General features: G+C 37.0%; 5 protein-coding genes across 7 annotated transcripts; 4 read left to right on the forward strand and 1 right to left on the reverse strand.

The window, feature by feature from the left end:
- The first annotated feature begins 283 nt into the window (after positions 1–283).
- Positions 284–5,890, forward strand: LOC141677102 (glucose-1-phosphate adenylyltransferase large subunit 1, chloroplastic-like). 2 transcript variants are annotated; one of them, XM_074482840.1, is made up of 15 exons: positions 284–643; positions 2,340–2,453; positions 2,560–2,733; positions 2,825–2,917; positions 3,078–3,161; positions 3,245–3,300; positions 3,532–3,625; positions 3,713–3,825; positions 3,986–4,058; positions 4,261–4,341; positions 4,438–4,524; positions 4,757–4,861; positions 5,141–5,247; positions 5,358–5,418; positions 5,515–5,890. In XM_074482840.1, exons 1-15 carry the CDS (start codon positions 425–427, stop codon positions 5,614–5,616), a joined length of 1,563 nt encoding a protein of 520 aa, XP_074338941.1. In that variant the 5' UTR covers positions 284–424; the 3' UTR covers positions 5,617–5,890. The 2 variants fall into 2 exon arrangements, with proteins under 2 accessions (XP_074338941.1, XP_074338953.1); XM_074482852.1 differs by having other exon boundaries at positions 438–632.
- Positions 5,891–7,103: 1,213 nt separating this feature from the next.
- Positions 7,104–8,300, forward strand: LOC141677200 (putative receptor-like protein kinase At5g39000). The gene has a single exon (XM_074482988.1). The coding sequence runs from the start codon at positions 7,271–7,273 to the stop codon at positions 8,297–8,299; it is 1,029 nt and encodes a 342-aa protein (XP_074339089.1). The 5' UTR covers positions 7,104–7,270; the 3' UTR covers position 8,300.
- LOC141677201 (putative serine/threonine-protein kinase PIX13) lies at positions 8,300–9,897 on the forward strand. The gene is made up of 5 exons (XM_074483004.1): positions 8,300–8,607; positions 8,684–8,816; positions 8,913–9,049; positions 9,150–9,273; positions 9,456–9,897. Exons 1-5 carry the CDS (start codon positions 8,461–8,463, stop codon positions 9,782–9,784), a joined length of 870 nt encoding a protein of 289 aa, XP_074339105.1. The 5' UTR covers positions 8,300–8,460; the 3' UTR covers positions 9,785–9,897.
- A 544-nt stretch (positions 9,898–10,441) lies between these two features.
- On the reverse strand, positions 10,442–15,536 carry LOC141677148 (uncharacterized). 2 transcript variants are annotated; one of them, XM_074482922.1, is made up of 7 exons: positions 13,803–15,536; positions 13,515–13,622; positions 12,578–12,852; positions 12,337–12,472; positions 11,837–11,919; positions 11,626–11,749; positions 10,442–11,184 (listed from the first exon to the last, which is right to left on the reverse strand). In XM_074482922.1, exons 1-7 carry the CDS (start codon positions 15,139–15,141, stop codon positions 10,877–10,879), a joined length of 2,373 nt encoding a protein of 790 aa, XP_074339023.1. In that variant the 5' UTR covers positions 15,142–15,536; the 3' UTR covers positions 10,442–10,876. The 2 variants fall into 2 exon arrangements, with proteins under 2 accessions (XP_074339023.1, XP_074339016.1); XM_074482915.1 differs by having other exon boundaries at positions 10,446–11,184; positions 11,837–11,976; positions 13,803–15,535.
- A 2,209-nt stretch (positions 15,537–17,745) lies between these two features.
- Positions 17,746–22,263, forward strand: LOC141677161 (uncharacterized). The gene is made up of 7 exons (XM_074482930.1): positions 17,746–19,385; positions 19,783–20,093; positions 20,381–20,516; positions 20,764–21,010; positions 21,090–21,243; positions 21,339–21,619; positions 21,834–22,263. The coding sequence occupies exons 1-7, from the start codon at positions 18,119–18,121 to the stop codon at positions 21,856–21,858; spliced, it is 2,421 nt and encodes an 806-aa protein (XP_074339031.1). The 5' UTR covers positions 17,746–18,118; the 3' UTR covers positions 21,859–22,263.
- Positions 22,264–22,465: the final 202 nt, after the last annotated feature.

The raw sequence follows: 22,465 nt of genomic DNA on the forward strand, positions 1-22,465 counted from the left end.
TTCTTGTAGTGAGGAAACCAATAAATATGCGCTCTTATACTCGACATTGGAAATATTTTGAAATTCAGTTTGAAATTTCTAGAATTGCTATAAGATGAAACTAGGATGAATGTTAAGTATATAAAACAATCTAAAGCAATAAAAAGCAGCAGAATATCCATGATTCGCATCAATACAAAACAAAACTAGTAGTAAAAGTATGCATTAGGACTCGGACCACAAAATGATCTAAAGGGTCACATGAGCTTCACTAAAAAACACATTACAAAATTGGTGGATGCAATTGACTTTGGATAACTTAACTTTGTCTTCCATTACCACCACCATGCAAATGTTCAAAACTCAGCAGCCCTGCTTCTACTTCTCTTGTCCATTTTCTGCAGTGATAACTTAAGTTGCATTCGTTTTTCGAGTTTTTAGAGGCATGGCATTTACGGCTAATGGCCGTATGGCTCTCCCTGCTGCAGGCCACTCTGCAGGGACACTACCTGTGAAGAATCAGGGGCTTGTTAAGTTCTGTAATGGGGAGTTGATGGGGAAGAAGTTGTACTATTCCAAATTTCAACGACGAATTAGTATCGATAATGTTAGGAGGTCTCATACATGCATGGCAGTTGCTACTACTATTGCAGGTGAGGCTAAGGTGAGCCCTTTTTTAGTCTTTTTTTCGTGTTTGTTAGCAAAGTCTGGAATTTTTTTTATCGTAGGAAACCCGCAGCCGCTACCCTTCGGGTGCGTACCGGGTAAACCCCACGGGTTTACGCAATAGCCTGCAAACCTCGTGAACCAAGGTAAACTGCATTTAAGCGACATACTCTGACTCAGGAGGCATAATCGAATATAGTTATCCCCTCTTTAACCAACTGAGTCAACTCTTGCGGACAGGGATGTTTATAAGTTTCATTACTGATTTTTGTTACATTAAATCAAAATTCGACATAAGTCGAATTTTGTAACAATGTCGATCTGAAACAATTGCAAGACATACATAGCTAGTATCAATCCAAGGGTTTGGACACTCTTTTCCTTGTATTAATGAACTTTAATTGCAGAATGTTACATTACATTGTAGCCTGTGCACAAAGTTCCTGAACCATGCAGAGACCGGACTTTCACCAGAATGTTAGTATTATAACGGAAGTAGAAAATATTATATAAACGTAAAAAACGGACACAAATAGGCAGAAGAGAAAAGTTTTATTGATCTTGAGGATACAGATTACAAGCACACGTTTAAGTTATGCCCTAAAGAGTTTATATAATACTCTAATGTTTAGGGCATTCACCGATTCAAGGCATATTCTAACAGTTAGAAAGCACGATAAATAGGGGATAATATTAGAAACTATGTCTAGCCTATTCAGTATTAGCGGTTTTTTCAGTGGTCACAAGTTCGAGGTTCAGAGCATTGATGCTACCTGGCTCTTGTTAGAATATCATAGACTTCGGGAACCCTGCGTTCGTCATTGGTTGTGCACAACCTTGGCTTATTTTCCATAGAGTACCTGTTACATACTGTGCATTTGCTAATTACATAATGCACACAATGGCAAATAGGGTGAGCATGCCGAGCAGCCGATGTTTCAATTATCAATCGACATGGTTAGTGTTAAGATATTGCCTCAAAGACGGGTGCCAAGTGATCCACTCTCGACCCAAATACAGTATAGGTTATCGAGTCAGGGGAAGTGTTAAGATATAATATATGATCCTAATAAGGCCTCCTAACACCCAGTTTTAGGAGGGCTGACAACTAAAGATGGTATTGGAGATCTCGGTTTTGATTTGCTCCAACTCCGAATCCCGACAAGGCACTCCTCCATCTATTGAATCTCCTGGTCCGGGTATTATTCTCGACACAAATTCGGCTGCTACAACTGGCATGGATTTCCGAATTAAGGAATGTCACAGATTATATGTAAGGTATATAAATGTACAAGTTCGCATTTAGTGCCCCCATCACCAGAGAGTCCAATGCCAATTTGATTGTCATCGCGACCATTTGCCCATTTGGTACATTGATCCTTGAATTTAGATGGATAATCCTACATTTGGTACATTGATCCTTGAATGTAGATGGATAATCCTACATTTGTATCCATGTCCATGTACAAAGTAGTTAGTAAAACCTCGGTTTTTTCTGATTTTTTTTCCAAAAGTCTTATGTCTGCATAAGAACCAACTTAACTATTCCATTAGTTGCTACCTAGCTTAAGGAGCACCTTCAATCTGACAGTAACTGTATTATCCTATTTATAGTCTGCCACGACACTGATAAAGATCGGATCATGATCATATATAGTGATTACTCTTGAATAACTTTAATCTATTGTATGCAGTTGAGGGATCTAGAAATGGAGAAAAGAGATCCAAAGACAGTTGTAGCAATAATACTAGGTGGTGGAGCTGGAACTCGTCTTTTCCCCCTCACCAAGCGCCGTGCTAAGCCTGCTGTAAGTCTTCCTGATCTAGATTTTTCTTTATGTTTCTAGGATGAACATTTCAGCTAATGTTAAAAGCATATTTCATATTAGCTCAACCGTACCTTGTTGATTGCAGGTACCTATTGGAGGAGCATATCGGTTAATTGATGTACCCATGAGCAACTGTATCAACAGTGGGATCAATAAGGTTTACATTCTTACTCAGTACAACTCAGCATCACTCAATAGGCATCTCACTCGTGCTTACAACTTTGGCAGTGGGACAACTTTTGGTGATGGCTTTGTTGAGGTTAGTTCAAAACACATTCTAGTTTAAGTGCATATGGAACTTGAATGGCTTCCGCTTAACCAAGTATAAGCATGCAATTATTTTAATGTAGGCTCTTGCAGCAACTCAAACCCCGGGTGAGGCGGGTAAGATGTGGTTCCAGGGTACTGCAGATGCAGTTCGTCAGTTTCATTGGCTTTTTGAGGTATAAATTATGAGTTCTTGATACATTAGCAAATATTGTAAAAATAGGCACATAAGTTTACATGGTTGATAATATCAGTTGCATTCCCTAACTTATCTTGGAAATCAATGTCCTACGAAGACTCTGTAACTCTGCCTCAAATAAATATTCTTACATGTAGGATGCAAGAAGTAAGGATATTGAGGATGTACTAATTCTATCCGGAGACCACTTATACCGGATGGACTACATGAACTTTGTTCAGGTAAAACACAGAATTCAGTTCTCTTTCATCAAGCGTTCACTTCTCCAGAATTTTTATGCAGTAAGATTTATATCCTTTTGTAGAATCATCGAGAAAGTGGTGCAGACATTACTATCTCTTGCCTACCGATGGATGACAGGTAGGCCAATCTCTGTTCAATTCCCCTATATTTTCTTGTCATGTTGTACAAGTTAGATTCTCCCCACCACTTTGAAGAAATTAGTAAATGCATTCGATAAATCTGTTGCAGCCTTTAGACTTGAATTACAACTTACATTATTACATACCATGACTTTTAACTATGTTTACATGTTTCATCAACTGTTAATTCAAATACATGTACTGAGTCTTCTTTCTGTTTCTGTAACAGGCGTGCTTCAGACTTTGGATTAATGAATATCGACAGCAAAGGAAGGGTCCTTTCTTTCAGTGAAAAGCCTAGAGGAGCTGAATTGAAGGCTATGGTAAAGTTTAAAAAAAAAATTGGATATCTTTTTAGACCAATAACTCTTTTTTAGGTTTCATATCAAGCTTGTTAATCCAAATATCAGGCAGTTGACACAACAATACTGGGGCTTCCGCGTGAAGAGGCTGAAAAGAAGCCTTATATTGCTTCCATGGGAGTATATGTCTTCAAGAAGGATATACTTCTAAATCTTTTGAGGTACTCATCTTTCGGAACTGATTTACATGCATGAAATCTTTCACAAAATGACTTCACCTGTTTTCTGATCCGTGCAAGAAACACACACATAAATATATCATTAGAATTTTCAGAAGGGAGAACAATATAAAATGATGTAGTGTGCATTGTTCCGAGTCAGGTGGCGTTTCCCAACTTCAAATGACTTCGGATCAGAAATAATTCCAGCCTCTGTCAAAGAGTTCTACATTAAGGTGAGTAAAATTCTTCAGTGTTTTAATGTAAACAAATTCAAGAATTATGTTTATTCACACTTGGGCTTGTGATCTCAGTATGAGATCATGCACTTAACTTTTCGGGTTTAATATTTAGTTAGTTGTTTCTTAAAACATATCAATTAGCTAATATCATTATGTTTTCAGATATCTTTAAGCCTTAAGAAACACTATTTTGCAGGCTTATTTATTTAATGATTATTGGGAAGACATTGGTACAATCAGATCCTTCTTTGAAGCAAATCTCGCGTTAACTGATCATGTAAGTATCAGGATTGGGTGTTTAAAATAGTCTGAGAAGGATGATTAGAAAGATTTTTTTGTTTGTGATCAACTTATAGGTGATTTTGCATTTCAGCCATCCAAGTTTAGTTTCTATGAAGCAGGCAAGCCAATGTTTACATCAAGGAGAAACTTACCGCCATCAAAGATCGACAACAGCAAGGTTGAGGAATCTAAATTGTCATTTCTACAACTAATAACTAATAACTAATAACTCTATGAGTCAAATATAGATGATTTAGTTGTAAATTCATTAGATATTAGCTTTTGGAAACCAAAGCTGCAGCAACAAGGCAATGAACTTGGTTAACTTGATATTAGTATTTAGTTTTCTGCATTGATTATAAAAAAAAAATTACTATATCATCCCCTAATGACTCAATATGTTTATGCAGATTGTAGATTCAATAGTCTCACACGGTAGTTTTCTAACTGACTGCTTCATTGAGCATAGCGTTGTTGGCATCAGATCCCGGATCAACTCCAATGTCCATTTAAAGGTTTGCTTCAGACTCCAAGTAGTCACACTCTAATTAAACTTACACGAATCACTAAATAACATAATATAAGATTTAGTGCAGTCAGTTCTAGTTTTCTGAATTTTTATTGCCTTCTGCAGTTTATCGAGTAAACTGAACCACATACATTGTGTAATCAGCAATGTGTTTATGCTTTTTGTGTGCTTGATTTCATTGTTTCCGTAAAATTTCAACAGTATCCTTGCTACATTTGTATGTTTTTAAAGAACTTGTACCATAATGATTATTAAACTTGAGCAGGACACAGTGGTGCTTGGTGCTGACTACTACGAAACTGAGTCTGAAGTGGCATCGCTACTGGCAGAGGGAAGAGTCCCTATTGGAATCGGAGAAAATACAAAAATCAGGTACAATAAGTTTATCAACACTTTTTCTGAAAACACCTCTTTGGATTTTTTTTTTTATATGATCGTACTTATTGTTTTCTTCTGACATTTCTATCGCATTGCCAATGCAGAGAGTGCATTATAGACAAGAATGCCAAAATTGGAAAGAATGTTGTTATTGCGAACTCTGAGGTAAACATCTTTAGATAATATATGAAACTGAAGTCAGTTATGTTGTGATGCACCAGAGCTGCAACTCATTTGTGTCATGCACTGAACTAACTGCAGGGCATACAAGAGGCGGACAGAGCTTCAGAGGGATTTTACATTCGATCAGGGATTACAGTCGTACTTAAAAACTCAACGATTGCTGATGGATTGGTAATATAACAAGAACATCTAGAGCTGTACTAAAACTCGGACATGCTGCAAAGAAACGATGATATAATGATATTGAGTTCTGATCATTATTTTCATTCTTTTTGGTGATTCAATTTGCAAAATGAAAAATGAAACGAGAAATATGAGTATTTTCTGTCAATAGCAAGTAACTATGAAATATATATTGAAGATCTTTAGAAATACACAAAGGTCCTTCACTTAGCTTTGTAAAGTACATTTCACTCTCTGTTAAATATATGATCCTATTGAGGTCTTATTCTAACACCTTAAGGTTTTAGATGAGCTGGTTACTCAACATGGTATCAGAGCATGATATCAGAGCTTAGGCTGGTAGGAGGACTAAGGTTCGATTTCCAGAGATTAGGCATGGTTTAGTTGCTTAATTCATGATCATGTAATAGTTAAACTGTAACAATGACTTATCATTGAGATACCTTCATACCCTACAATCCGCTGCAGTCCCTACTCCAATATCCGGTGGTATTTTCGCCTTACGTCCCACTTGTACAATTATCATACACAAATTTCCTACTCGGATATTTATTAAGATTTCAGTCAAAAAAAAATCCCGAACTTAGAACTTAGTGGTATCTTAGCTTTTTAAATCGCAATGAATGAGTCCCTACTCCAATATTTAAGATTCCCGTCAAAATGCTCCAACCCTACAATCCGTGGTGATTTTGCCTTATGTCTTGGAGAATGAGTCCCACTTCTACAATTATCATACACAAATTTTGTCTCGTACTCCGATATTTGTTAAGAATTCCGTCAAAAAAATCTTGGACCTAGAGTGGTATCTTAGCTTTTTAAATCGCAATGAATGAGTCCCACTTCTACAATTATCATACAGAAATTTTGTCTCGTACTCCGATATTTGTTAAGAATTCCGTCAAAAAAATCTTGGACCTAGAGTGGTATCTTAGCCTTTTGAATCGCAATGAATGAGTCCCACTTCTATAATATTGTATACAAATTTTTTGATAAGACACATGAAAGTAGGGCTATTTCAAGGGTCCAAGCTGTTTGAGTCTGTGGCCCAAAAGTATCAGAATTTTCAAATACAGTAAGGTCATAGGTGACCAGGTTCCACATCTCATTTTGTTAAACGAGTATATAGCGAAAAGTCAAATAAAAATACAGGTTTTTGGAATATCCGGGTTAGGAGGGACTCGAACTTGAGCCCTTCAACCTCCTAGAGCTAGAGTTCTGATTTCATGTTAAGTTACATGTTCCGCTGTTAGGAGTTGGGTTCATTGGATCTTCATAACACTTCTACTTTCATGTTTGAATAGTCAGAACAAAAAGATGGTTAGTTAAAAGATTCGATGCATAATGAAAAAAAAAATGGTCGACAGGCAATATAGTCCAAGTAGCTTCATGCAAGCCCCACTCTGCTTATGTTGCTGGGTCACAGACAACAACATCTGCAATATAAGATTTGACGCATGTTTGTAAAGTCACCCTATTTTCGTTTTTTTATTGTCAAGCAGTTACCAAACACAAGTTAATCACTATCATCTGCAATGTAAGTTTATCAAGTCAATCCCGCGTACTGCCCGTGGCCTCAAGTGTGTAGATATCTCTGAGTTCTCTAAACGCATGTTTTTTAACTCACATTGTAACGATAATTTACTCGTTGGCAATGACGGAAGACTGGAGATTTCTATTTGGATATACAAACATTACAGTTAATGGGGTGATTCTCCTCATGATTTTGTTCAATTTGTTGGTACATAAGTTGCAGCAACTTCAAGAGGCGGAATTTGTTAAAAAGAACAAACGGTTCAAGTCACTGTCTACTCGAAAATTGTGTTATCGATTTTCAATTCAAGAGATACAGCGAGCGACGTCTAATTTTGATGAGGATTTGGTGATTGGAGAAGGGGGGTTTGGGAAGGTCTACAAAGGTATTTTTAATCCTGGACCAACTGTGGTTGCTATAAAACGGTTGCAATCTATGTCGAAGCAAGGATCAGTGGAGTTCAGGACAGAGATTGAGATGCTCTCCAAATTTCGACACAGTCATCTAGTGTCTTTGATTGGTTACTGTGATGATGGTTATGAGATGATCCTGGTTTATGAATTCATGCCAGTTGGCACATTAGCTGATCATCTGCATAAAAGGGTGAGACAAGGTGATACTTCTATGCTACCTTTGTCGTGGATTCAACGTCTCAAGATCTGCATCGGAGCAGCACGTGGACTGGATTACCTTCACACTGGTACTAGCACTCAGCACAGAGTGATTCACCGTGATGTGAAGACTACAAACATATTGTTGGATGAAAACTTGGCGGCTAAGATAGGAGACTTCGGATTATCAAAAATAACACCATCTAATCAGGCATCTATATTTGTAAGCAGCCATGTCAAAGGTACATTTGGGTATTTGGATCCATATTATTTCTTGACTCATAGACTCACGATGAAATCTGATGTATATGCATTTGGAGTGGTGCTATGTGAGGTTCTAAGTGGAAGACCAGCAATAGATCTGAGTTTGGACGAGGAGCAACGAGGTTTAGCTGGATGGGCTAAACGCTGTTTCAGAGACGGACTCTTGGACCTCATAATTGATCCAAGAATAAAAGGATTGGCCTTTCATGGTTCCCTAGATGAGTTTGTTAAGATTGCACTTCAGTGTTTAAAAAATGAAATATTTCGGTGTTAGGTTTGCAAAAGAGGACTAATGAGAACAAGAGAATCAACGATAACAAGAGGAATGAGGACTTGCTGAAAAAAGTTGAAGATGTTGCCCAGAGGAAAAGTCTAAAATTACGAGTTTTTACATTAGATGAGTTGAGAAGATCAACAAGATTCTTTGAAACCGGTATGCTGTTGGGTGGGAGAGAGTATGGAAGAGTTTACAAAGGATGGGTTCAGGAGAAGACGTACACCCCGTCTAGGCACGATGTTGGAACAACCATTGCAGTTAAGAGACTCGGGCCTAAAAGATCTCTGGAACATAGCAAATGGGAGGTAAATTGACTTTGAGCTACACTATTGATCTTTATTCTAATATTTCTCAGTCTTGTTTGTGATTATGTGGTTACAGTCAGAGATTAAACTCTTGCAAGAGTATAAGCATCCCAATCTGGTTAAGATCTTGGGATATTGTAAAGAGGATGGGGAATGTTTCATTGTTTACGAGTACATGAAGAGCGGGAGCTTAGATACTCTTCTTTTTGGTAAGCTGCAATTAGTATAAATTTTGGTAAACCATACAAAAATGTAATTTGAGCAGATCAAATGAAGTATTTGCTTCTTGCATCTTGAATTTGCAGATGGTGTGAAGCCACTGTCATGGGCTGTTCGGCTTAAAATATCGATAAGTGCAGCTCGATGCCTAGCTTACTTCCACACATTAGAGAAACCAGTCCTTCATGGCAACATTCAGGCCTCCAACATATTGCTAGATGGGGTACATTGTGATTGTATTAGCTCAAACATACCTTGTTTTCAAATTTGAATGTATTGAATCCATAATGATTGTCATTTACTGTTTCTTGGCTTTCTTGTAGGAATTTAATGCAAAAGTTTCCGGTTGTGGGCTGGCAGAATTTTGCCCAGTAAATAGTGACATATCTGCACCATTCGATTTTAGGGGGAGCTATAGTTCCGGTGCTCCTGAGTGTGTGTTGCTTGGTAAGTTTCTGTTTTGTTAATCTTACTGTAAGCATTTAAAATTATAGCAACTCTTGACCTCCCGCAAGGAGTACAAGAGTTCAACCACTGCACCAGCAGAAACTGACATATATGTCGGTTTCTGCCATTCAAATAGCTACAACTACAAACTCTGAACATAAAATCACTCAAAATGTGATCAGGTGATATGAGTCTAAAGAGCGATGTTTACGGGTTTGGAGTTCTATTGCTGGAACTACTCACAGGCATGCGGGCCTATAACGAGAAAGATGAGTTTTTGATAGACTGGGCAAAGTCTTTCATAGTTGATAGAAGAAAGGTGAAGAGAATTCTAGATCCCTCACTGAAGCCTGATTTCAGAAACATGGCGATGCTGTCAGTTGTATCTTCGCTTATTCTACAATGCATCAGAAACAACCCAAAGAAGAGGCCATCAATGGTAACAGTTTTAGAGACCTTGGAAAAAATTAATATCATGAGAGAGTATAATTTGTACGATAAAAGTGTGTGATTTATGCATGTCCTGAATATAAACTAGATCATGCAATTCAAGAGCCATCTGTAGTCACAAATTTCATTCCAGATTCAAGAATAAATTCAAATATGTACTGTGTTAGAGTATAATTTGGTATTGCTGTTGCTGGCAGCAACAAATTTTCGCTGAAAAGCAGTTAAAAAATTGTTTGGTAAAATTCAAAAACTGTTTTTTGGAAAAGTGTTTTTTTACCTAAAAACTGTTTTTCGGGAAGCAAATGCTGATTTCACCATCAAACCTTATAAAAAACATTATTATTTTTAATTTTTTGCATCAGAACATATACATATCAAAAAAATTACCAAACAGTCATCTGATTTTTACAACATTGTTTTCAACAATACATTTTCTAATAGCAAAACGATTTTTTAACAGTAATCTCAAACAGAGCCTAAGTTAAAAATTAAAGATATTGATCAACCTTTATGCACAATCAACACTCTGTGGAATATTTGTTATCCTAATGTTGTGAGATTGATTGGGCTAGATTTTATAAAGCTAGAAATGAAAATTCAATATAAACTTACCAAATTTCAAATGCAGTAGCTAGTTTTATGATTAACTCTTACTGATTCATAAACATCTTCATGAGTTTCAAATGAAAGCTTTTACATTTTAGAATGAGCAGAGAGAGGTTAGGTGGGATAGTAGTGTACTACTGTAATGTTCATACATATATGCAGATTACTGATTCTTCATCTTCATCAGTTTGATTGTATATGTTCTCTGTATGCAGAAGACTTGATCTTCATACTAATTTACAGTAAAAATTTCATCCAGTTTTACGATTTTCTGTATGTACATGAGTACTCTTTCTTACCTCCAATCATAATCTACAAGACAATTACAACAAAAGCTGTTGCAAAGATTAAACTACAAGTGCAAATAGATAAAACTATTCAGGTGCATTTCCACCTTGAACCCTTTTCTATGCTCTCTCTCAAAAGATCTGATAATTCTGACTTAATTAAGATCTCATGCCTGCCACGGGAATTTAAGTGTTTCTTCTCCTCCATAATGACGATGTATTTGGACCTGGAGGGTTTCCCTTATACTACTGTCCGAGTTCTACAAATTCTGAAGCTTATCTAATTCTTTGACCACCTGGTTTGCATCAGGTCTTATTTTGGGATCAATCGAGAGGCATTTAAGGACGAGGGAAGAAGCTTGTAATGCTGTTCTGACGGTATACTGGCCTTCAATGCGCACGTCCATTACATTTTTAATCTTACGCTTGCTGGTAAGGTGAGGCTTTGCCCAAGAAACAAGGCCCTGTGTCTGTCCTGGAAGGTTCCTGTCATTTACCCTTCGTCCAGTCAAAATTTCTAGGAGAACAATTCCAAAGCTGTAGACGTCGCTCTTCGTTGTTATGTGACCTTCATAAGAAGAGTTTGGCTTATATTAGAAGAGCTAAAAAATGAGAATGGAAAAAAATAATTCAGACAGATTATACAACAGAAAGAAGTATGCGCTTCATAGTGTTAACTGAGAAACATATAATATATGTGCATGGACATCGCTCTCCTACTTTCCCTGCTTGACTCAAGATACGGTAGTTAACCTTGAAGCTTATATTGTTCTCAGCCTATGACATTGATGCAAAGAAATGAACTTTAGATGTTCATGATGATCGCGATCTACTATACTCTTATCTTTAAGGGAGAGGAAGAAGGAGAATGTACAATGTTTTATTTATGTTGTGGTTGTGCAGCTGGTGAGGCCAAGTAACAAGAAGTACAATAAACTTTATCCAGAAAAATAATATCATGTTTGCATTACTGAACCATTTTTGACATCTGATTATGTGGAACAATCACCTGTAACCAAATATTCAGGAGCTACATAACCACAGGTTCCCATAACTCTTGTAGAAACATGGCTTCTTTCATTTTCTGGCCCGTCTTTTGCCATCCCGAAATCAGAGAGCTTTCCTTCATATTTCTATCAATTGATAACAGAACGTTTGTAAGACAAAGTAACTGGGAACACTAGTTGATCTTAATTTTAACATAAATTTGTTCTACTTACAGAATCAATCAAAATATTGGATGTTTTGAAATCACGATGAATCACATTTGCTTCAGGACTGTGAAGATACGCAAGCCCCTTTGCTGCACCAAGAGCAATACTTATGCGAAGATTCCAAGTAAGCAGTTGATCAGGACCCCCTGTTTTATTTACATTTAGTAGCCACATTACAAATCAGTTAATCTATCTGTATTCAGTATTTTATGGAACTTCAAGTCAATTCCAGATTTGGAGATGCATAAAACAGGTAATGGCACTTGATAATAACTGGTACTAGCCACATAGATATCTATAATTTAACTGGTTTAGCCAATAGATACTTAAAATTAATTCTTCTGAAACCCTGGTATCCTAATACAGTTATGATCAAACCTGTAAACTACGGGTCTCATCTCTTGTTTAAATTTAATCACTTCCATAACTTCTATAAACATACTAATAACATCGGTCTAGAAGGGAGCACTTGACTGAATAAGCACTAATGACACTGAGAAACTCACTTCTGAATAGATGATTGTCCAAGCTGCCATGAGGCATGAACTCATATACTAGAAACCGTAGCTCATCTTCTAAGCAGTAACCGATCAATTTCACAAGATTAGGATGACAAAGAGTGCCCAGGCAACTGATTTCTGCCTGTAGTCAAAGAGGTGGCAATATTATTTTAATGCTTACTTAAAATTTGAAAAGTAAAAAGTAAAATCTAGGACACACTGCAGATATTACAAAGTAAATGATTACCAGCCACGCTTCGTATCCTTGATATCCTTCTATTCTTAATCTCTTCACTGCAATAGCCATGCCAGTACCCCATTTTGCGGCAGCAAATGTGTTCTCGTCAATCCAACCCTTAAAAACACTACCAAAACCTCCTTCACCTATCATACTGTCACGACAGAAATTCCTGGTAGCAATCTTAAGATCAATGCACGCGAAACTCTTGAGATTTGATGACTTCAAAACATCATCCTGATTCCAAGGTTTTTGTACATTCGATGTCTTTGCATGTCTTTTGACTGAGTGAGAGAATTGTAAGTCATATAGTACATGCTCGAAACATTGTAATGACAAGTAAAAGGATAAAAATATAATTAATTCTACAAGTTTTTCTCATTATGTCATACATAGAAAACAACACTGCAACTTTTCTCTTGGTAAAACTGCATCTGTTCAGAGAATAATTTTGTTTTTTGAATCGCTTGCAGAGTTGAGAGAGTGTGACAATATAGTTTTAAAGATTAAAATGAGGAGATTATATCTTGGCTTGATGACCTTTCGGCCCCTAAAGTATGGGCCGTTATACCTATCGGCCCCAAAATTATGAAGTCATACCTCTTAACCCTGTAGTATTAGGTATCGTTCCTTTTAGCCCTTTTCGGCAATAAAAGGGCATATCGGCCAATGTTGGAGCTGATAGGTATAACGGCCCATACTTTAGGGGCCGAAAGGTCATTAAGCCTTATATCTTTTTCACAAAATAACAACAAAATGGTTTTTGGAAAATATCCATAGAAACAAGTACAACCAGCAGACATACACATCATCTTCTTTAAAATCTTCAAATCCTCATGGCTAAAATTATTAAGAATATCATATGGACAATGGCATCATTGACTAATTGCCACAACTAGTAATCTTCTTGTGGATAAGTATTGATGCAGAAGGACTTTAGGTTTACCTGAAAACACCCGAGCTGTAACTGAAAGAAGACCACCGATTTTTTTTGTCAATGTTATCTTCTGCTTTTTCCGTTGTGAAACATTAGAAAAATTTACAATCTTTTCTCCTGTAAATTCATGTTGCAGTTGTATTTAGAATTTCTTCCTTCAAGAAAAGAGCAATCTACAATTTCTTCGGTACTGTCTCAATCAAAGAGCAATATGTATCTTTTTTCTTGTAAAGTTATTGTATTCTATTTCAAGATAGGTTGTATGAACATATTGACATATCAAGAGTTTAGGATTACCTGAGAAAGCCTGAGCTGTAACTGAAAGAAGACCGCTGATCCTTTCTGTAAATGTCATTTTCTGCTTTTTGCTATGCCAACCATTAGAATCATTTACAGTCCCTACTCCTGTAAATTCATTTCCTTGGTTGTGGTCAATATTCTTCACCTCAAGCATTGAACAATCTCCTTCTTCCTGGGGATAGTCAGTAGGTAAAATCTCGAACAAAGAATAATCTCTACTCTTAACTTGCATTGCCAATGCAGACTCAAGGCCAACAACAATCTCAGCCATAGTAGGGCGGCGCTTTGGTTGGTATTGTAAACACTTGATGGAAATGTCCACATACGCATTTAAAGAATCGGAGGAAATGTTCACTTTAAGCCTAGGATCAATTATCTGGTCCAAGAATCCCTCTTTGAAGCAGTGCTGTGCCCATCCAGCTAAGTTCATTTGATCTTCATCCCGACTCATATCCAATGCTGGTCTTCCACACAAAACCTCAAATAACACTACACCAAAGGCATAAACATCAGTTTTCCTGGTTAATCTATGAGTTGACACATAATATGGATCAATATAACCAGGTGTGCCCTTGACGCGGGTGCTTACATAAGTACACGTCTGATTTGCTGGACCTATTTTGGACAATCCAAAGTCTGAAATTTTAGCTGCAAAATTCTCATCAAGCAAAATGTTTGTAGTCTTGACATCTCTGTGTATAACTCTGTTCTCAGTGCTTGTACCAGTGTGAAGGTAATCTAGTCCATGTGCTGCTCCAATACAAATCTTGAGACGCTGCTCCCATGACAAAGAAGGCAAAGAACTCTCACCTTTTCTAACCTTTTTATGCAGATGATCAGCAAGGGTTCCGCGAGACATGTAATCATAAACTAAGATCATCTCCTCACAGTCATCGCAATAACCAATGAGAGACACTAAATTGCTATGTTGAAACTGGGAAAGCATCTCAATTTCTGTCTGAAACTCCTTGCTTCCTTGCTTAGAAAGTAATTTCAACCGCTTTATCGCAACATCTCCCTGATTATAATCAATAATCCCTTTATAAACCAATCCAAAACCACCTCTCCCAATCACAAATTCTTCCTGGAAGTCATTAGTAGCGCATTGGATTTCTTTAAGTGAAAATCGACGACATAATTGTCGTACAGACAATGGCAAACGCTCAGTTTTCTCTGCTTCTCGGAGTCCAGTTTTTCGAGCTTCTTGGAGCTTGGTTTGAGCTTGTTGAAGTTGAGTTTGAGCTTCTTTAAGTTTAGTTTGCACTTCTTGAAGCTTGTAAACCAAGATATTCAACAGAGTGATAAGAATCGCAACACCATTCAAGTTGTCTGTCATTGAACCAGAGATTATGAAGAGTAATGGTCAAGTAATGTAAGAGTTAACTAGTGTAAAGGATCAAACTCATTTGATTAACAACAACAACCAAATTCAATAACAAAAATTATGAAAGATTTAGGTGATAAGATGAACTCTTGCTTCAGGAAACACGGGGTTGACCAGCATACTCATAAATTATGCAAGCCGACAGGTGACCTATAGTGCGAACGCGTAAAAATCTAACCAAAATTAAAATTAATCTAAAAACTATAAAAACTTTACTGTTTTTAAAAGTTTTTGAAATTTAAACGGGACATCCAACAAGGATAGTGTAAAGAAATGGGTGGACAGAGATACTGTAAATGGATTGCAAGTTTGAAACCGGTGTTACTCTACTCGTTTGACAACTAAAAGTGCAAAAAACAGTTACTTTATTTCAGTGAGATCAGTAGCTCTTATCTGCAGTCTCAGCATCCGAAAAGATTCTAGCTTCATATCATTAGTCATCACTCTCCAGCTTGCTCCTGAGATCAAGAAGTGATTGATTCTTAGATATCCGTGTGGACCATGTCACTGCCCCGGAACATCACAGAAAGAAATACCACTGTTTTTAAATTGCATTAAATTGATTTCGGTTGCAAAAAAACCGTATTTTTGCAAGAAAATTTGAAAAAATAGTATGTTTGCAAATAAAAAGGTATTTTTGTATTTTTTTAAAAAAAATGAATGTATCCTTAAAAAAAATTAAGTTTGAATATTTTTCAAAAAAGTCCTAAATTTCACTAGCATGTCAAACATTAGTGTGTTCTTTGCAGAAAAATCAAACCAAAAAAATATAAGGAGTACTTTTTATTCTTACTAAAATTAGCTCTATGGCATGGGTTCACAAAAAACCCGGACCCGAAAATCTGACCCGACCCGATCCGGTCAAAACTCGGTCAAGCCCGACCCGGTCAAAGCCCGGTCCCGACCCGGGCTTAGGGCCTTGACGGGCCCTATATTTTTAGGCAAAACCCGGCCCGACCCGGTTAAAAGCCCAAGATTCGGCCCGACCCGACCTGATTAAAAGCCCAAAAAACCCCGGTTAAAACCTGATTATTCTAATATATTTTCTTATATATTTATGAATTCACATTTACTATAAATATAAATAATACTTTAAACACATATATATTTACATATTTGTGATTAATAATATTATTTATATATACTTCATTACAAGAAGATATAATAAATACACTATATATATTTGGATAACAATGATAAAACATATTATTCTATAAACATGTTTATTTTTTGCCGAACTTAAATGTTTTCAACGAAGTAATGTTTTCATAAAATATTCCACGTAAACTAATACATTTTTACGATGATCTAGTTGCTAACATATGTAGTTTTCGGAATCTCTAATAAAACTTGATCCAATTTAAATTAGAAAAAGCCCCGCCGGATCCGATCCGGCCCGAAAAAAAACCCGGTTAGACCCGTCTCGAGAATCCAAACGGGCTCTGACATTTTCGGAAAGCCCGGCCCGACCCGGCCCGGTCAAAGTCAAAGCCCGAAAAGCTCGGCCCAGTCAAAGTCCGGACCTTTTAAGGTCCGGTCAAAACCCGGTCCGGTGGGCCTTTTGTGCATCTCTAGTTTTGGTTCCAAGGCACCCTGAGCCCAGGCTATAGGTCCGCGGTCCGCCCCTGTTCACACGCCTCACCAGGTCATTTCCTACACCTTCTCAATTTAAATTTGATAGACATGCATTATTTTCCTGCTAAGTGCATGTTAATTAGCTTGTAACAAATCGGTGATCTGCTTGTAAATTGTTACTGTCCTGTTAAACTATATTGATAGTTAAATTGTTTAAAGTCTGGTAAAAACTACTCCCTCCATGCCACTGAATTTTTTACATCGGGGAAAGAGGGATCGTGGGATCAGCATGTATTTTAAGACTTCCGTAAATTATGGTTATCTAAATAATTTTAAATATTTTTTTCTTTTAAATAAAAATATAATATTTAGATTTTTATACAGAAATAGAAAAAAAATTAAAATAAATTACAGGACTATATTTATAATAGTCTTAAAATGCGTTCAAGAATGAGTAAAAAATATGTAAAGAATCGGGGTGATGGAGGGAGTAATCACTTGGGTTGTCAGATATACCTTCCTGGAAGGCTCCATTTTGCATAGCTTTGGTCACTTCAGATTTAAACATGTGTTATTGAACTCCCTGTTGCCTAGAAACATAAAGTTCAAATTGTTTCTTGTCCTTGCTGATTGTATTGTTGCTGTTTGTTTTATTCAAATTGCATTTTTGCTATATTGGCTCTTAAATGTTCATGTAATTGTTATTTGTCGATTCACAATGTTGCTAAAATGCATGAGTTGTTATTTCTTTTTGTATGTGTGATGGCTGACCTATAATTTATTTTTATTATTCAGATTTAGGCTAAGAAATTGCAATTTTTACGACACACGTATAGCTTATAGTACGATGATATTATTGAGAATATCCTTTTATAGTACGATTTTCCCTTCGTTTTATTTGTTCCTTCTCAACAATCATGGATATTTTTTTGGAGAAAATGGAGATTAACTTTTTTGTAAATTGTTCGCCAACCTTTTCTTTTCATTCTTGGGATGATTGAGAGATAGATTCTCTGGCATAACAATTTCTTTTAATTTCTTTCGAGTCTCTACTTTTCCCTCTCAGCTTTGAAAAGTCAGCACACAGTTTGTGCAGAGTTGGGTCACAGTTGTCGACTGTGGTGGTCTTAAATTTCCGAGAAATTTCTGAGAAACTTCTGTACTATGATTCTCATTTGTTGTTGAATTGGTCTTCTTAAAAAGTCGAACAAATGATCTTGATGATGTGCACTAATAACATTTCAATCCGTGTTCTAGTCTATTTCTGATCAAAAAGCTTCTCTTACATAGATTCTTATTAGTTTGTCATACAAAGATTCCTTAATTGTGTTCCATTCTATTGTTCTCTGGTCCAATGACAGACAACTCAAGTGGGCTGGTGATCCTCATTACTCTACTGAATATCTTGGTTTACAAGCTCGAGAAACTCAAAGAAGCGCAGCAAACCAGTTGCTTACCTTTGTCTGTACGACAGTTATGTCGTCGGTTTACACTAAAAGAAATGCAGTTGGCAACAAAGAGCTTTCAAAAGGAACTAGTGATCGGAAGAGGAGGGTTTGGAATGGTTTACAGAGGCATCATAGACTCGGGAGAGAGGGTTGTAGCAATCAAGAAGTTAAAAGCTATGTCTAGGCAAGGAAGAAAGGAATTTCAGACAGAGATTGAGATGCTTTCCCAGTTTCGACACAGCCATATAGCCCCTCTTGTTGGTTACTGTGATGAGCGTGAGGAGATGATCCTAGTTTATGAGTATATGCCTTCTGGAACCCTTGCTGATCATCTTCATAAAAGAGTAAAAAATGGTGATACTTCTTTGCCTCCTTTAACATGGGAGCAGCGCCTTAAAATTTGCGTTGGGGCAGCACATGGACTTGATTACCTTCACACTGGCACAAGCATTGAGAACAGGGTTATACACAGAGATGTCAAGACTGCAAACATTTTGCTGGATGAGAAATTGGAAGCCAGAATTTCAGACTTTGGATTGTCCAAAATAGGTCCGGCAAATCAGACGTTTACATATGTAAGCTCCCATGTCAAAGGCACAACCGGTTATCTTGATCCTTATTATGTCTCAAATAACAGACTGACCAGGAAATCTGATGTCTATGCATTTGGTGTCGTCTTATTTGAGGTCTTGTGTGGAAGACGGGCAGTGGATACGAGTCTGGATAAAGAGCAAACAAATTTAGCTGGATGGGCACAACACTGCTTCAAAAAGGGATTCATTGACAAGATAACTGATCCTAATATCAAGGGGGTCATTTCCTCGGATTCCTTAAACGTGTATGTGGACGTTGCTATCAAGTGTTTACATTATCAACCCAAGGACCGTCCTACTATGGCTGAGGTTGTGGTTGGTCTAGAGTCTGCATTGACATTGCAAAGAAAAAAAGCACATTATCCTTTAGTCGAGATAATGCCTGTTCATTTAACTGAAGATATAAATTGTTTAATACCCGAGGTGAAAGATACTCACCAAAGCCAAGTACATGAATATGCAGGAGAAGGGATAAAAAATGTTTCTAATGGTTGGAACCACGGAAAGCAGTCTTCTGTTAGGATAGCATTCAGAAAAAGAATTACTGGCCTGCTTTCAGTTACAGCTCAGGCATTCTCAGGTAAACCTAACCTGTTCACTAATTTTATTTAACCTGTGAAGCCATCTTCCAGTTGGGATCCTAAATAAACTAATTAAGAGAAAACATTGGATTTTGACATTTCAAATGAAGTGAGTTAGCTTTTTATATTTGTCGAATGTGCTTGCATATGTGTATGTGTGTGGTATGCCATTGATATATTTCCTGAAATCAACACGTTATTGGTGAATATTACAACCCATTTGCATTAAAAAATATCTTTCAAACAATGTGAAACTCGAAACCAATTTCACCTTATTTACATGCAAGAGATCCCTAAATGCTATGAACAACAGTACTTCTAGCAATTACTAGCATGATATTATCGAGATACAGCGGTCTACTGTACTTTTTGCTAATTTTTATGCTGTTCTGTCAGTTACGAATAATAAATCAAGGGCCACCAATCATAAAAGATTCTTACCGGTACATCCATCAGTGAGACGGGAATTATTGGACCATAAAAAAGTTCTGCAGTCATCGAAGTTGAAGAGTTTTACCTTCTATGAGCTTACTGTGGCTACCAGGAATTTCCATCCTACCACTCTGATAGGGCGAGGAGGTTTTGGTTCTGTTTTTAAGGGCTGGGTTAATGATAACACATTTGCTGCTGCAGAATGGGGTACTGGACTGGCTATTGCAGTAAAGAGACTAGATGATAGAAGTGTCCAAAGTGACTACGAGTGGTTGGTTAGTATTTAGTATTAACCTTCTCTGAAATTTGAATTGTGTTAGCCTGTCACATTGAGTTTTGTTTATCTTATCTAGAATGTGCTAGTTTATTATTTTGATCTTATGTTCAACTTTCCTTTTTTCTTTTGATAATTAATCACACACGCACATGCCAGAAGACGAACTCGTGACCTCCCGCAAGGGGGGACACGAGCTCCACCACTGCACCAACACTTTGTTGGCCGCTTCTATTCAACTTTCAAGTAAGCTAGCTGAATAACTTTGTGTCACCTCTTTAACTACAGGCAGAAATCAACTTTCTGGGGAATCTTTGTCATCCTAATGTTGTGAGATTGATCGGATACAGTTTAGAAAAGAATCATCGACTTCTAGTATATGATTATATGCCTCATGAGAGCTTAGACAAGCATCTACTAGACAGTGAGTTCTTAATCTAGTAGTTCTGATGCAGTCAATTGTTCCCTACTAGAATCATGTATATGAAATATATAGCACCTCAGAAGGTGCTGAAGTGCTTTAGTAATTAGGGACTAGAAATTGTTACAGTAATGGAACAGAAAATAATGATTTGTAGATGTGAATCTATATCTCGATACACATGTTACCTTTCTTGGTTATAATTGAGTTCAATTGTTGTTGCCTAACACTTGATTTATTGGCATTGAAGTTTGGACAAATGAAGAAAAAAGACGGCCATTGGATTGGCCAATACGCTACAACATCATAAATGGTATAGCTAGAGGGATTCTCTATCTCCACCGGGACTCTAGACCAACAGTTATTCATAGAGATCTGAAAGCTAGCAATATTCTACTCGACTCTGAGATGAATCCAAGAATTTCAGACATTGGACTTGCAAGGATTTTGGGGGAAAGTGAAAGTGAATTAAGCACGTTATGTATTTGTGGCACATAGTAATTAACTAAACCAAACTTTCAAACTCTTTCCTTCCACTAATATGAATTAGCTAACATATTCATTGGGTTTCTGCAGTGGCTACCTGTCTCCAGAGTACGCAATGTGGGGGAAATTCTCAGTTAAATCTGATGTTTATAGCTTTGGCGTAGTACTGCTAGAGATAGTAAGCGGGATAAAAAATTCACTGTTTTATCGTTTAAATTCCCACCCAGCTGACCTTCCAAGTCATGTAAGTGCCCAGATTTTGTTCAAAATTAACTATGGAATGTGTAAATCCTCATTATATTTAAATTTAGAAATCACATTCATTGTATCCACTTATAGGCATGGAGACTCTTTCAACAAGAAAGATATTTGGAACTGCTTTGTGGGACAACCATTGGATCTTGCGATCAATCTGAAATGTCTCGAGCCATTCAAGTTGGGTTATTGTGTGTGCAACCAAGTCCAGAAGACAGGCCAAGCATGTCAATGGTAGTTTCGATGCTGACTAGTGATGTAAAACTGCCTAAGCCAAAACGGCCCGCTTATTCACCAAATTATTTCGATGGGTATAAGAATAGCACTCAAGGATCTTTACCAACGACCGGTGAATTCACTCCTAGGTAGCATACACAGGCAGCTTCTGGTATATCAGACATGTACACTATTAGTCTACTCAATGACATGTGTAATAACAAAGTCATTATTAAAAGATGTGCTTACTGTGGTTTAAAATGGTTTCTAATTTAAGGAAGTATCTCATCAATGACTTTGGATTCAGAGCTGTGCTGTTATTACTAGAGGAAACTAACAGGCTCTTATCATTGTGTTTTCGAGGATGGTGCTATTGCTTCTCACTTGAGCAGATGCAGCGGGCAACATCTAATTTCCACGACGGTTTAATGATCGGAAGGCAGGTTTTGGGAAGGGTTGCAGAGGAACTATTGAGCATTGATCAACTGTGTCTGCCATAAAGCGGTTACAGTCCATGTCCAGTCAAAGACCGCAAGGGTAGCCCTGATAATAGCTGAGCAAGACTTCCGCCTAAGGCTCCCAAAGCTTGAATCCCCAAGGTTTTCAAATTCATCATTTCGATTATTTACAACCTCAGAAGCTCACGAGGAAATCCAAACTCATAGACTCACATAAAGTCCACATTACGATGTTCAGTTATTTCGATAAAAAATATTTCCAAAACCATCTATTACTTGTATGTTTGAAAATATTTGAAAACGTTTTAATATCATAAATCTATATCTTTATCATGCATCTTGTTGTTTGATAACACTTAGTAGCCTCTTAATGGTTATTTTACTTATTCGGTTAGAGGTTTTTATTTTTTAATTGATTATCAAACATGCCGAAAGAAAACAAAACACACTTGTGTATGTTTTTTAGGATAGATGTCTATACCCAGTACCGAAAATCAGTTAATTTGATGAGATGTGTTGGAAATTTGAATGAGCTTT

This window comes from Apium graveolens, chromosome 1 (genome assembly GCF_009905375.1).
Source record: "Apium graveolens cultivar Ventura chromosome 1, ASM990537v1, whole genome shotgun sequence".
Lineage (NCBI taxonomy): Eukaryota > Viridiplantae > Streptophyta > Magnoliopsida > Apiales > Apiaceae > Apium > Apium graveolens.